This window comes from Sus scrofa, chromosome 3 (genome assembly GCF_000003025.6).
Source record: "Sus scrofa isolate TJ Tabasco breed Duroc chromosome 3, Sscrofa11.1, whole genome shotgun sequence".
NCBI classification, from domain to species: Eukaryota; Metazoa; Chordata; class Mammalia; order Artiodactyla; family Suidae; genus Sus; species Sus scrofa.
In genome coordinates, this window is record NC_010445.4 from 41,495,935 (window position 1) to 41,511,022 (window position 15,088).

Consider the following 15,088-nt stretch of genomic DNA (forward strand, 5'->3'; position numbering starts at 1 on the left):
GAGTCATGCCTGAGAATGCTTTCCTACCGCAGGTCACGAAGGCTTTCATCTGCGGTTTCTTCCACGTTTCATCGTTTCTATTTTCCACGTAGATCTGTGATCCCTTCTGAGATAACTTGCTGTGTGTGAGGTGAGGGCTGGGTGGTTTTGCTTCGCCTCTGAGTGTAAACCCGCACTTCCTCTACCGAACCGCCTTTGCTCGCTTGCTCGCTTGTTTGCAAAAATTAATCTGGAGTTCTCCTGTGGCTCAGCGGGTGAAGGATCCAGCATTGTCAGTGAAGCAGCTCAAGGTGCTGCTCTGGCACGGGTTCGATCCCTGGCACAGGAATTTCGCATGCCGCAGGTGTGGCCCCAAAAAAGAAACGTTAATTAGAAATATCTCAGCAGGTTTACCTCCGCACTCTCGTTTTGCTCCACTGTCCTATGGGTCTACCCTTCACCAAAGTCGCACTCTCTGAATTGCTGTAGTTTAATCAGATTCATTTCCGCTGAGCCACGACGGGATCTCTGTCTCTTTATTTTCGAGAAGCTGGGAGAAGCCCTGCAGCTGTGACCTGGGGTCCGGCCAGGAGCCCCTGCAGGAAGTCACATGTGCAGATTCCAGGCCTCCTACGATGCAGAGGCTCCGCACCTCCTCTCCAGAGGCCTCTTCTTTCCTTCCTGACAGCGCCAACCCCCTTCCTCGGCCTCCAAGGAGGGGAAGCCGTAGGAAGCCACTTTTTTTGCTTTTTTTGTCTTTTTAGGGCCACACCCATGGCACATGGAGGTTCCCAGGCTGGGGGTTGAATTGGAGCTGCAGCTGCCGGCCTACACCACAGCCACAGCAACGCCGGATCCGAGCCACATCTGCAACCTATACCACAGCTCATGGCGACAGGGGATCCTCAACCCACTGAGCGAGGCCAAGGATCGAACCTGCATCCTCATGGTTCCTAGTCAGATTCGTTTCTGCTGCACCATGATGGGAACTCCTGGCCTATAATTTTCTTTTTCTGAAGTATCTTTGTCTGGTTTTGGAATTAGGGTCATGGTGGCTTCATAGAATATCTTTGGGAGTGTTCCTTCTTCTTCCATCTTCTGGAAAAGTTGAAGAAGGATGGGTGTAAGTTCCTCTTTGTATGTTTGGCAGAAGTCCTCTGTGCAGCCATCTGGTCCTGGACGTTTGTTTGTAGGGGGTGTTTTTATTACATATTCAATTTCATTGCTCGTGATCTGTCTGTTCAGTTGATCTATTTCTTCTCCATTCAGTTTTGGCAGCCTGTGTGTCTCTAGAAAGTTGTCCATTCCTTCTAGGTTGGTAAACTTGTTGGCATATAATTGCTCATAGAATTCTCTTATTTTTTTGTATTTCTGCAGTATCTGTTGAGATTTCTCCTTTTCATTTTTTATTTTCGTTTTGTGTTTTTGAATTCTTTCTTTCCTCTTCTTGGTGAGTCTGGCTAGAGGTGGGTCAATCTTGTTTACCCTTTCAAAGAACCAGCTCTTGGCTTTATTGATTTTTTTTCTTTTTCTTTTTGATCTCTATTTTATTGATTTCCTCTCTGATTTTTGTGATTTCCTTCCTTCCTCTGACTTTAGGTTTTGTTTGTCCTTCTTGTTCTAATTCTTGTAGGTGGTGGGTTAAGCTGTCCATTTGAGTTTTTCTTCTTTTTAGAGGATGGCCTGCATCGCCATGAATTTCCCTCTGAGTGCTGCTTTTGCTGCATCCCATAGATCTTGAATGGTTGTGTTTTCACTATCATTTGTCTTGAGGTATTTTTTAATTTCTACTTTTATTTCCTCGTTGGCCTGTTGGCTTTTTGGTAGCATGTTGTTCAGTCTCCATGTAGTCAGTTTTTTTCCCATTTCTTTTCCTGCAGTTGATTTCTAGTTTCATGCCATGTGGTCAGAGAAGATACTTGAAATAACTTCTATACTCTTAAATTTGCTGAGGTTAGTTCTGTGTCCCATATGTGGTCAGTCCTTGAGACTGTTCCATGTGCACTTGAAAAGAATGCATATTCTGATTTTTTTGGGTGTAATGTCCTGAAAATGTCAATTAAGTCTAACTTTTCTATTGTGTCATTTAGCATCTCTGTTGCCTTATTGATTTCCTGTCTAGAGGATCCGTTCATTGATGTGAATGGGGTGTTCAAGTGTCCTGCTATGATTGCGTTCCCATCAATTTCTCCTTTTATGTCTGTTAGTATTTGGTGTAAGTATTTGGGTGCTCCTCGATTAGGGGCATAGATATTGATGAGCGGAATATCCTCTTCCTGGATGGACCCCTTTTTTTTTGTTTTTTGTCTTTTTTAGGGCTGCACCCATGGCATATGGAGTTTCCCAGGCTAGGGGTCCAATTGGAGCTGTGGCCGCCAGCCTATGCCAGCGTCACAGCCACTCCAGATCCAACCCTCGTCTGCGACCCACACCACAGCTCACGGCAATGCCGGGTCCTTAAGCCACTGAGTGAGGCCAGGGACCAAACCTGCATCCTCATGGTTCCTTGTCATGTTCGATAACCCCTGAGCCCTGCTGGGAACTCCTTGAATCGATCCTTTTATCAGTCAACAGTGTCCTTTTCTGTCTTTCTTTATGGCCATCATTTTAAAGTCTATTTTAGGAGTTCCTGTTGTGGCACAGTGGTTAACCAATCAGACTAGGAACCATGAGGTTGCGGGTTCGGTCCCTGGCCTTGCTCAGTGGGTTAACGATCTGGCGTTGCTGTCAGCTGGGGTGTAGGTTGCAGACGTGGCTTAGATCCTGCGTTGCTGTGGCTCTAGTGTAGGCTGGAGGCTACAGCTCCGATTGGACCCCTAGTCTGGGAACCTCCATATGCCACGGGAGCAGCCCTAGAAATGGCAAAAAGACAAAAAACAAAACAAAATAAAGTCTATTTTATCTGCTATGAAGATTGCAACTCCTGCTTTCCTGTCTTTTCCATTCGCATGAAATACCTTTCTCCATCCCGTCACTTCCAATTTTTTTTTTTTTTTATTATCTTCCCACTGTACAGCAAGGGGGTCAGGTCATCCTTAGATGTATACATTGCAGTTACAGTTGTTTTTTTTTTTTTTTTTTTATTACACTTCCAATTTATGTATGTCCTTTGCCCTAAGGTGAGTCTCCTGTAGGCAGCACATTGTAGACTTGTTTTTTGTCCAATCTGCCACTCTGTCTTTTTAAGGAGCGTTCCGTCCGTGGACATTTAAGGTAATGATTGATAGATATGTATTTATTGTCACTTTATGTATTTATTTGTTGGCAGGTCATGTTTCTCCTTTGTTCCTTTTTTGTTGGATGATTTCCTTTTATTTTGTGCTTGTGTCGTCGTCTTTTTAGTTTTTGTGAATGCACTGTTGGGTTTTGATTTGTGGTCGCTGTTTTTCAAGTCTGTTCACCACTTCCTATATCTGCTGGCTTCAGCCTCATAATCACGTAGGCTCAAACACAGTCTAGAAAAAAGTGTCCAGATTTCCTTACCTTCTTTCCCCACGTTTTATGATGTTGACGTCCTTTTAACATCTGCATGTTTGTCCTTTTGCTGATCCTTGGGTTTATTGTTGCTTTTACAGAAGTTTTTTTTTCTTTGAGTTCTGCGTACTGGCTAATTTAAGTGAGGACTTTCCAGTTGTGATTTCCTCCATCCTATTTCTTCTTACTGCTTTTTTATTTAAAGGATCCCTCTCAGGATTTCTTTTATTTATTTATTTATTTATTTATTTTTCACCTTTTGTCTTTTTAGGGATGCACCTGCGGCATATGGAGGTTCCCAGGCTAGGAGTCGAACTGGAGCTGTAGCCACCGGCCTACACCACAGCCACAGCAATGCAGGATCCGAGCAGCGTCTGCAACCTGCACCACAGCCACAGCAACGCAGGATCCAAGCCGCATCTGCGACCCACACCACAGCTCACAGCAACTTTAGATCCCCCACCCTCTGAGAGGCCGGGGATCGAACCCGCGTCCTCATGGGTCCTAGCTGGGTTTGCTTCTGCTGTGCCACAATGGGAACCCATTTCTATCTCTCTCTCTCCTTTTTTCCTTTCCTTTCTTTTCTTTTTTTTTCTTTCTTTTTTTTTTTTTGGCACCCGTGGCACATGGAGGTTCCCAGGCCAGGGATGGAATCAGAGCTGCAGCTGCCGGCCTCCACCGCAGCCGCAGCCACACGGGATCCTTAATCATTGCGCCACAGCAGGGACACCTCAATTTTTTAAAAAGTGGACCAAGCACTGTGCTGGACTCGAGGCAAAATGGAACTTCCACATCACCTTGCAGAGAACTTCACTGTTTGGTGCTTGGAGTTGGGTGACCGTGCTCACTGGGCTGATGTTCCGTGGTGGGAGCAGGGCTGGTGTCTGGTTCTGGCTGACAGCAGCTCACAGGTCCGTGTGTGTCTGGTTTTATTACCATAACTGTTTTTTGTTTTGTTTTGTTTTGTTTTTAGGGCTGCACCCGCAGCATATGGAGGTTCTTAGGCTAGGCTAGGAGTCTAATCAGAGCTCTAGCCGCTGGCCTACACCACAGCCACAGCCACGCTGGATCCCCCATCTGTTGAGTGAGGCCAGGGATGGAACCTGCAACCTCACGGTTCCTGGCTGGCTTTGTTTCCGTTGCACCAAGCCAGGAGCTCCTCATTACGTGTTTTGAGTAGATGGAGGCCTGGGGACATGACAAAGCACGTTCAGTTTCAGTGGAGGAGGAACCAGCCCCAGTGGGCAGAGGAGCCTGAGGTTGCCGTGGGTCCCTGTCCCTGGGCCCTGGCTTCCCTGCCTGCAGCAGGGGGGCCTGAGCCTGTGCCAGATCTCAGGGTGCTGAGACCTGCTGGTCTGTGGGCCGGATTCCAAGCCCAGGCTTGTTCTGAGCGTGTGTAGCGGGGACCAAACTCCGATGGGCTCTGGCGTCTCAGCAGAAGACCGAGACGGGTCTACAGATCCTCCCCCAAGAGCAGCCCCTGGCGGACCACCCCCTCGAGAACCCCCATTTCACTGCTGTAACCTCAGGTGGGGGTTCGCGAGGCCCCCCCTTCTTAGGAGGGACTGGCCGCTGCCATGTGACCGCAGTGTGTGAGTGGCTCTCTGCGGGCAGCCACACTGCAGATAGGGTCTGAGAGTCCCGCCTGGCCCTCTGACAGTTGGAGGTGCCTCTGTGGGGCCCAGACCATGTGGCAGGACCCGATAAGGCCTGGCCCTCCAAGCAGCCTCCTGGCCCTGCCCGGGGTGGGGGTTGGGCAGGCTGGGAGGAAGGGTCGGGGTTTGGTTTCCAAGAATCCACTTACTTTTACAGAGCAGAGTTATTTGAATTTAAAGTGAAGACTTAGAGGGGTTCCCGTCGTGACTCAGCAGAAATGAATCCAACGAGGATCCATGAGGATTTGGGTTCGATCCCTGGCCTCTCTCTCTGTGGGTTAAGGATCTGGCATTGCCGTTGAGCTGTGGTGTAGGTCACAGACACAACTCGGATCCTGTGTTTCTGTGGCTGTGGTGGAGGCCAGCAGCTGTAGCTGCGATTGGACCCCTAGCCTGGGAACCTCCATATGCCGCGGGTGTGGAACTGAAACACAAATAGGTAAATAAATAAAGTGAAGTCTTAGAGGGTAGGGTGCCTCTGAGGACCTTCCCCGCCGTGAGCAGAGGCTGGTCCAGGAGCCCCTGGTTCCCACTTTTCTTACCGAGGCCCAAAGCAGGGCCAGCGTACCCCTGGTCCAGGCTGGACCAGCCAGGGAGTGACCATGAGCCCTGGTTTCTGCAGCCGCCCAGGGAGGCAGGCACACCCAGACCCTCAGGGGCTGCTGCTGAGGATGGTCGGGAATCCAGAACCCTGGGTCCTCCAGACCAGCCCTAGACAGCCCTGCACCTGAGCCCCGTGATTCTAGTGCTTGTTACAAGGCCAATGTCATCCACCTTATCTACGTAGTGGGCGCTCTTGTGAAGGTTGCTGGCGGGGAGCGGGCCCTGAGAAGGGTGTTGAGGAATGGTGGTTTCTCCACGTCTGGGCCTCCCCCCGGCAAGAACAGCCAGGTTCTGGGGCCATGGAACTGACCAGTGGGGCAGGAGCACGTCCACGGAAGTCAGAGAGGGGAGTCCCTGGCGGGAGTCCCAGTTTTCATGTCTGGGCACCCCCAGATTCCCAGCGCCCCAGACAGGGGGCTCTTCCTTCCCCATCAACTCAGCTCGTCCAGCCTCGCCTCCTGCTGCCATGCCCTGTTTGCATTCCGGGGACATTCATGGGAACGGGGGGGAGACCTCAGAAATCTTTTTTTTTTCTTTTTTCTTTTTAGGGCCACACCTGGGGCATGTGGGGTCGAATCAGAGCTGCAGCTGCCAGCCTGTGCCATAGCCATGGCAATGCCCCATCGTGTCAACGCTGGGTCGCAGTCGGATTCTTAACCCTATGAGCCACAACGGGCCCTCCGGAAACCTTTTGATAATACATAAAATTAAAAAGTACTAGACTCAGGGAAAGAGTTGCCAAGGCCGCACCGAGGGTAAGTAAGGCCCACAAAGAAAGAACACATCGGAGTTCCCATTGTGGCTTGGTGGAAATGAATCTGACTAGCATCCCTGAGGACGCAGGTTTAATCCCTGGCCTCGCTCAGTGGGGGAAGGATCCCCTGTTGCCATGAGCTGTGGTGTAGGTCGCAGACGCGGCTTGGATCCCACGTGGCTGTGGCTGTGGTGCAGGCTGGCAGCAGTACTCTGATTAGACCCCTAGCCTGGGAACCTCCATATGCCGTGGGTGCAGCCCTAAAAAGACAAAACCAAAAACCAAAAAAAAAAAAAAAAAAAAACCCACCAAAGAGGGACAAACAACCTAGAAGGAAACTTGGAAGCACTTCCCAGGTGCTGAGAAATCATCCAGCAAGGCAGGTAGTTCTGCTCCTCAGTGATAAAGAAATGTGACCTAAGATACTATTTTCTTTCTGGAAATTTTGGCAAGAAAATTAAGTCAGCGCTATGCGGCTCTGGGCAGGGCGATACGTTTGTGGGCGACGTCAGAGACATTTCAAATGCATGTGCCCTTTACCCTGGCAGACTGGACCCTTGAATCGCTCCTGCGAAATGCACTTTTGTGTCCGCTTCACTGCAGCGCTGTGGGTTTACCGCTTAGCGCCGCGGGTTTACCGCTTACACCATCACCATGTTCCTGCGCTTCCTATGCGCTTGAAAAAGATTTGGGTTATTGGAGTTCCCGTCGTGGTGCAGCGGAAGCGAATCCAACTAAGGAAACACGAAGTTGTGGGTTCGATCCCTGGCCTCGCTCCGTGGGTTAAGTCTGTGGTGTTGCTGTGGCTGTGGTGGCGGCCGGTGGCCACAGCTCCAACGAGACCCTAGCCGGGAACCTCGATATGCCCTGGTGCGGCCCTAAAAAAACAAAAAACCGAAAAAGAAAAAAAAAAAAGGATTTGGATTTTTCACTGCAGTCACCTCCAGGGAAGCCTGGGATGGGGGGGTTGAGGTGATTTTTTTTTTTTTTTGAACAGCTGTATTGTGAGATAAATGTCATATATCAGGGGGAGTTCCCTCCTGGCGTCATATGTTAAGGATCTGGCATTGTCACTGCAACGGCTTGGGTTGCTGCCGTGGTGTGGATGAGATCCATGGCCTGGGAACCTCTATACACCACGGGCAGGGGCAAAAAACCCCCAGTTAACTTATACATCATAAACTTCACCCATCTAAAGTGTGCATTTCAGTGGGTTTTAGTGGTTCGTAGAGTTGTGCAACCATCACCCCAAAGAAACCCCACAGCCACTAGGAGCTGCATGCTCCAGTTGCTCCAGGCCGAGACAAGCCATGCTGCTTTCCCTTCTGTCTCTATGGATGTGCCTATAAATGCAGTGATACAATATGTATTTTTGCAAGATTCACTAGGATCAGTAATTCACTCATTTTTAGGACTGAAACCATTCCCACTGCATGGATTATTATATCGTATTTGATTCACCCATTCATCAGGTGAAGGCAATTTGGTTTGCTTGTATTTTGTTTTATTTTACTTTTTGTCTTTTTAGGCCCGCACCCATGGCATATGGAGGTTCCCAGGCTAAGGGTCCAGTCGGAGCTGTGGCCGCTGGCCTATACCACAGCCACAGCAACGCTAGATCCGAATCACGTCTGTGACCTACACCACAGCTCAAGGCAACACCAAATCCTTCACTCACTGAGCGAGGCCAGGGATCAAACCCACAACTTCATGGTTCCTAGTCGGATTCATTTCCGCTGCGCCACAACGGGAACTCCTATTTCTGACTGCTTTGAGTGTTGGTGCTATGAAATTTCGGTAGTGTAAGTTTTCATTTTTATGTGGACGTATGTTTTCATTTTCTTGGGTACCTATCAAGGACTGGAATTGCTGGGTTACGTGAGAACTCTATGTTCAAACTTTTGAGGACGTTCCAGCAGCCGCACCATTTTGCATTTCCACCAGCAGTGTCTAAAGATTCCAACTTAACTACCTCCTCACTAGCACTTGTTATTTCTCCCGATCTCTCTTTTTGGCCGCAAGTGTGGCATGCAAAAGTTCCTGGGCTCGGGATCAAATCCAAGCCGGAACTGCAACCTGTGCCACAGCTGCAGCAATGCCAGATCCTTAATCCACTGGTCTTTTTCTTGTTGAGTTGTAAGAGTTTTTAAAATATATATTCTGGGAGTTCCTGTCTTGGCTCAGCAGTTAACGAACCTGACTAGCATCCATGTGGATGCGGGTTCCACCTCTGACCTTGCTCAGTGGGTTAAGGATCCAGCAATGCCATGAGCTGTGGTGTAGGTCCTGGGTGCATTCCTAAAAATAATAAAATAAAATAAAATATATATTCTGGATCCAGTTCCTTCATCAGATCGATGACTTGCAAATACTGGGTCCTTGTGTGCTCTTTTAGCTTTCTTTTCAAATTTTATTATTCTGCTTTTTAGGGCTGCACCTGTGGCATATGGAAGTTCCCAGGCTAGGGGTCGAATCAGAGCTACAGCTGCCAGCCTATGCCACAGCCACATGGGATCCATGTCCGAGACCTACACCACAGCTCATGGCAATGATGGACCTCAGGACCCACTGAATGAGGCCAGGGATCTGGACCACAACCTCATGGCTACCTGTTGGATTAGTTACCACTGAGCCACAGTGGGAACTTTTTTAAAAATTATATGTATATATATATACATATATATATTTTAACTGTGCACCTGCAGCATAGGAAAGTTCCCAGGCTAAGGGTGGAATCAGAGCTGCAGCTGCTGGCCACAGCCACAGCAGATCTGGCTGCATCTGCGACTTACTCACAGCTTTCAACAACGCAGGATCCTTAACCCACGAGCGAGACCAGGGATCCAAGTGCATCCTGAGGGACAACTGTCCGCAACCCGCTGAGCCACAAGGGTTAACTTCTCTTTTAACCCTCTTGGTACTGTTTTTCGAAGCAGAAAAGTTTTTAACTCGACGAAGACCAATTCGTCTTTTCTTTAGTCGCTTGTGCCCTTGGTGTCACCCTGAAGAAACCATTGCCTCGCCCTGGTCACTAGGACTTACACGCGGCTCCTCAAAGTTTAGTGTTCGCTCTTAGATTTAGGTCTGTGTTCAGTGAAGTGACTTTTTTTTTTTTGGTCTCTTTGCTATTTCTTGGGCCTCTCCCGCGGCATATGGAGGTTCCCAGGCTAGGGGTCCAATCGGAGCTGCAGCCACCGGCCTACGCCAGAGCCACAGCCACAGCCACGCGGGATCTGAGCCTCGTCTGCAACCCACACCACAGCTCACGGCAACGCCGGATCGTTAACCCACTGAGCAAGGGCAGGGATCGAACCCGCAACCTCATGGTTCCTAGTCGGATTCATTAACCACTGCGCCACAACGGGAATTCCTGAAGTGACTTTTTTCACTTTTCATTTTTATTTCAGTATTTCTAAGCGAGAGCTTTCTGCCCAAAGCAAGTGTTACTTTGACAACGAAAAAAGCAACATTTAGGAGTTCCCGTCGTGGCGCAGTGGTTAACGAATCCGACTAGGAACCATGAGGTCGCGGGTTCGGTCCCTGCCCTTGCTCAGTGGGTTAAGGATCCGGCGTTGCCGTGAGCTGTGGTGTAGGTTGCAGACGCGGCTCAGACCCCGCGTTGCTGTGGCTCTGGCGTAGGCCGGTGGCTACAGCTCCGACTCGACCCCTAGCCTGGGAACCTCCATATGCCGCAGGAGCGGCCCAAGAAATAGCAAAAAGACAAAAAAAAAAAAAAAAAAAAAAAAAAAAAAGCAACATTTAAAGATTCCTCCAACCCCAGGGCGAGACCGGCCCGGCTTTGCGTCCGCCCTGCAGACGCCCCGCCCCGCCGCGGAAGGGAGGGGCTCCCCGCCTGCCCCCGAGCCGAGCGCCGGGGAGAGGCCTCGTGCCTGCGCACTCAGCAGCCTGCGCCTGCGCCGGCGCCTCGGTCAGCGCGGGCGTCTGCTTGTTGGCCGGGTTCCGCCGCCAAGTCTCGCGAGCCTCGCCGCCGCGTTAGGTGGCGCGTTGGTTGGGCGACTGCTGCGCGCGCTCGGTCGGCCCGGCTCCCCTGTCCCCGTTTCCCCGCCCCCCCCCCCCCGGCCGCTCTTGCTCCGAACCCCCGCCTCCCCTGTGCCCCGACTCCCGGTCCTCTGAGGTCCGGCCGGTCCTCAGAGCCCTCAGCTTCCCGGCCCCCGCCGTCCCCGGAGCCCCCACCGCTCCGGGCCCCGGCGGCATGGGGGACAACACCAGCCCCATCAGCGTGATCCTGGTGAGCTCGGGGAGCCGGGGCAATAAGCTGCTGTTCAGGTACCCCTTCCAAAGAAGCCAGGAGCACCCGGCGTCCCAGACAAGTAAGTGGGCGCCGGGCCCCTCGCTGGCAGCTGCCAGGTGGTTTCCCTTTCTTGTCCAAGGAGAGTGTTCGGGACGTAGGGAAACGTCCGAGGAAGCGGGGAGAGCGTCGCTCCTCGTCCCACACGCCCCAGCCAGTGTTGCAAACACTTCGTCAGTGTCTCTAGGCCTTCGGAAGAGAGGAAGCCCTGTAGGCGTGTGTTCAGCTTGGGTGAGATAGGAAACGCAGGTACCTCGGGAGTCGGCCCGGCCTTCCCCCCGGTTCTGCTGCCCCTCCCCACTGCAGCGTAACCACTTAGCGATTCGGTCTTTGCTCCTTATCCGCAGAAAAATAGGATGTTGCTGGAGTACTCTGGTGGCCCAGTGGGTTAAGGATCCTCTGCTGTCACTGCAGGGGCCCCGTTGCTGCTGTAGCCCCAGGACTTTCACATGTCAAGGGGACAGCCTCGCCTCCCAGGAAAGTGTGTGTCCCCCCATCCCCGCGCACACACACATAGACAGGTGTCTTGTTCTGTCTCCCTTTTTCCATTTGACCATCTGCCTTGGAGCGGTTTCCAACCTAGTGAACAGATGACGGCTCTCTTGGTGCTACCGCAACCGCTGCCCTTTCCCTGTGGATGGGCATTTAAGTTACTTGCAGTTCAATTCGTAATTTATATAATTAAAATAAATTACTTTTAAGTTTGTTAAGATAATACAAAAATTTTGTCTTTTTCTAGGGCCCCACCCATGGCATATGGAGGTTCCCAGGCTAGGAGTTGAATTGGAGCTGTAGCCGCCAGCCTACACCACAGCCACGCCGGATCCCTAACCCACTGAGCGAGGCCAGGGATCAAACCCTCAACCTCAGGGTTCCTAGTCGGATTCATTAACCACTGCACGGTGACGGGAGCTCCGAGATAGTACAAAGTTTTGAAGGGACAGAGGGCTTTAGACCATGACAAGAAAGCTCTTTCTTATCATCATCCTGTAAGCCACCCACCTCCCCTTAACGTTTTCCTGTGCATCTTTCTAGAATCTTCTGTGTAAAAGTACCGGTATATATGCAGGTTATTTTCTTTTCTAAGCTCAAGTGAACGCACCATCCACTGTGTTCTGACCTGTTGTTTTCATTTTCACTCACTGTCTTGGTTGTAGACTTGGAATTACCAAATTACCACCAAAGAATTTTTGTGCAACATGCTGTGATTTAAACAAGAAATGTTTTTTAAGGGCCACACCCCGGCATGTGGAAGGTCCTGGGCTAGGGGGTGGGTAGTGTAGCTGCATCTTCGACTTACACCACAGCTCACAGCAGTGCTGGCTCCCTATCCCTGAGTGGGGCCAGGGATCAAACCCACATCCTCTTGGATCCGAGTCAGGTTCTTTACCAGATGAGGCACAGTGGGAATGCCAAGCTGCGTGTTTTTTTTTGTTTTGTTTTGTTTTGTCTTTTTGCTATTTCTTTTTTTTTTTTTTTTTTTTTTTTGTCTTTTGTTGTTGTTGCTATTTCTTGGGCCGCTCCTGCGGCATATGGAGGTTCCCAGGCTAGGGGTTGAATCGGAGTTGTAGCCACCGGCCTACGCCAGAGCCACAGCCACGCGGGATCTGAGCTGTGTCTGCAACCTACACCACAACCCACGGCAACGCCGGATCCTTAACCCACTGAGCAAGGGCAGGGACCGAACCCGCGACCTCATGGTTCCTAGTCGGATTCGTTAACCACTGCACCACGACGGGAACTCCAGCTGCGTGTTTTTAACAGACTCTTAGTGAGCCAGGTGAACAGCGGTATCTGATGGTAGTTTTAAGGGCCTTTGTCTTCTGAGAGAGTGAGCAGCCCGTTCATCACCTTTGCCTAATTTCTTCTTGGATTGTTTGATTTTTTTTCTTTGTCGATTTGAAGGTGCTTTCTATGTATTTAGGATACAAATAGGCCTTTGTGACAAAGCTGTACATACCTCGCCAGGCTGCCTCTGCATTTGATTTTTATGGGGTCAGGTTTTCAGTCTGTTCTGTGGTTTCTGAGTTTGGTGTCATTCATCGGCCTTCTGCTCGCAAAGATTATTAACAAGAAGAGTCTCTGGTGTTTTCCTGTGGAACTTTATTGTCTTTTTTGTTTTTGTTTTTTTTGGTCGCTTTTGTCTTTTTAGGGCTGTACCTCGGCATATGGAGGTTCCCAGGCTAGGGGTCGAATCGGAGCTGGAGCCACCGGCTTACACCACAGCCACAGCTACGCGGGATCCGAGCCGCATCTGAGACCTACACCACAGCGCAGGGGCACGCCAGATCCTTAACCCACTGAGCGAGGCCAGGGATCGAACCTGCCACCTCGTGGTTCCTAGTCAGTGTCTGCTGCGTCACGACGGGAACGCCCCTTACCTCCCCTGATGTGTCTCTGTGTGGGTCCCCCACTGATGAATTCCTGTACCCTTACTCTCTGTCACACGACCAGGTAGGACTCGTCCCTTCTCATTGCTTGTCTTCTTTGCTGTCCGTCTGGCCGTTCTGCTTGCTTCCCTGTAGACAGCGCTGCCGGCGTCAGGCCCCACTCCCAAGCTGTTGGGGTGTCTCGGTGGCCTCGCTGGACCCGGTGATTCAATGGGAAGCACGAGGTCTGGGTGCTGTGTCTTCTCCATCAGGAGCAGGCTCTGTGCTTCTCCTTGTTCTCATCGCCCTTGTTAGCATTTCCATCTTCTCTATGGGCCTCTTGTGCATGAACAATTTGCCCGCGATCAACGTCCTTGAGTCCTTAAACTTTGTTCTGGTAAAGTCTTGTTGTTTTTGTACATGAAGAATATTGGTACGTGAAATTTAAAAATTCTTTCTTTTGGAGTTTCTGCTGTGGTATAGTGGGTTTAGAAGCTGACTGCAGCAGAGGTATGGCTTCGATCCCCAGCCCAGTGCAGTGGGCTGGGAATCTGATGTTGCTGCAGCCTCGGCTTGGATTCAGTCCCTGGCCCGGGAACTTCCACATGCCTCGGTGTGGCCATAAAAAAAAGTTCTTGGAGTTGCCATTGTGACTCAGCGGTAATGAACCCAACTAGGATCCATGAGGATGTGGGTTTGATCCCTGGCCTGGCTTAGGCGTTAAGGATCTGTGGTGTAGACCAGCAGCTGCAGCTCATGTTCTACCCCTAGCCTGGAAACTTCTATGTGCTTCGGGTGTGGCCGTGAAAATGAAACAAAACAAAAACTTTGCTTTGGAGCCCCTTGTGGCTCAGTGAGTTAAGGATCCAGCATTGTTACTGCTGTGGCTTGGGTTCGATCCCTGGCCTGGGAACTTGTGCATGCTGTGGGTACGGCCAAAAACAGAAAAAAAAATTCTTTCTTTTGCCTGTGCTTTTCCAGCCTGGTTACCATCATACACTGAAAGGGGATGTGTCTGTGTGTCTGTGTGTATGCCGTATATACGATCTTTTTTTGTTTTTTAAACTTAACGTAGTAGCAAAAGCATTTCCCATATTATCACAGTTTCTTGGAAATCATAATTTAAAACATTTTTATTACAAAAATACATAATATGAAGTTTGCCATTTTAACCGCTTCTTAGGTTTGCAGTTCAGCAACATTATTGACATTCATTGTGTTGGGTAACCATTGCCCCTCTCTTATTTCCAAAGTTCTTTCATCATCCCAAACTGAAACTTGTACCCATGAGGTGACAACTCTGTTTCATGTAAGTGCAGTATTTGCCCGTTTGTGTCTGGTTTCTTTCACGTAGCATAATGTTTTTAAGTTTATCCACGTTTTTAAGTTTATCCATGTTTTCCATTTATCACGTATCCATAATGTTTTTTGTTTTTTTGTTTTTTGTTTTTTTTTGTCTTTTTGCTATTTTTTTGGGCCACTCCCGTGGCATATGGAGGTTCCCAGGCTAGGGGTTGAATTGGAGCTGTAGCCACCAGCCTACGCCAGAACCACAGCCACGCGGGATCCGAGCCGCGTCTGCAACCTACACCACAGCCCACGGCAACGCCGGATCCTTAACCCACTGAGCAAGGGCAGGGACCGAACCCGAAACCTCATGGTTCCTAGTCGGATTTGTTAGTCACTGCGCCACGACGGGAGCTCCTATCCAGTGTTTTTAAGTTTATCCACGTTATAGCATCCAAAGTGTTATTCCTTTTCCTGTCTGAATAATGTTCCATCGTGTGCACATACCACATTTTAGAAGCAGTTTTTGTTGTTTAAGTGCAGCCCATCTCCAGGGCTGTGTTCCTTAGAGGCGTGCAGCGAGGTGATTGAGATAGGCGTCTGTGAGTGTGGTCTTTTTTGATTCTTTTCCGTTTTGAGTTATGACAGGATGTTGACT

The 15,088-nt window shown here is 50.0% G+C and overlaps 1 protein-coding gene across 10 annotated transcripts in view; it reads left to right on the forward strand.

Annotated features, from left to right (window-relative positions):
• Positions 1–15,088, forward strand: part of NPRL3 (NPR3 like, GATOR1 complex subunit) — a 62,255-nt gene that overhangs the window by 17,470 nt on the left and 29,697 nt on the right. The window contains exon 1 of one of the 10 annotated variants that reach the window (XM_003481079.4): positions 10,427–10,796. The exons of 2 other annotated variants lie outside the window; for them this stretch is intronic. In XM_003481079.4, coding sequence (XP_003481127.1) covers positions 10,679–10,796 — 118 coding nt within the window. In that variant the 5' untranslated portion in view covers positions 10,427–10,678. Of the gene's footprint in view, positions 1–10,426; positions 10,797–14,433; positions 14,453–15,088 lie in introns of those variants that run through there. 7 more of the 10 variants (XM_013987733.2, XM_005655115.3, XM_021086962.1 and 4 more) reach the window with 7 other exon arrangements.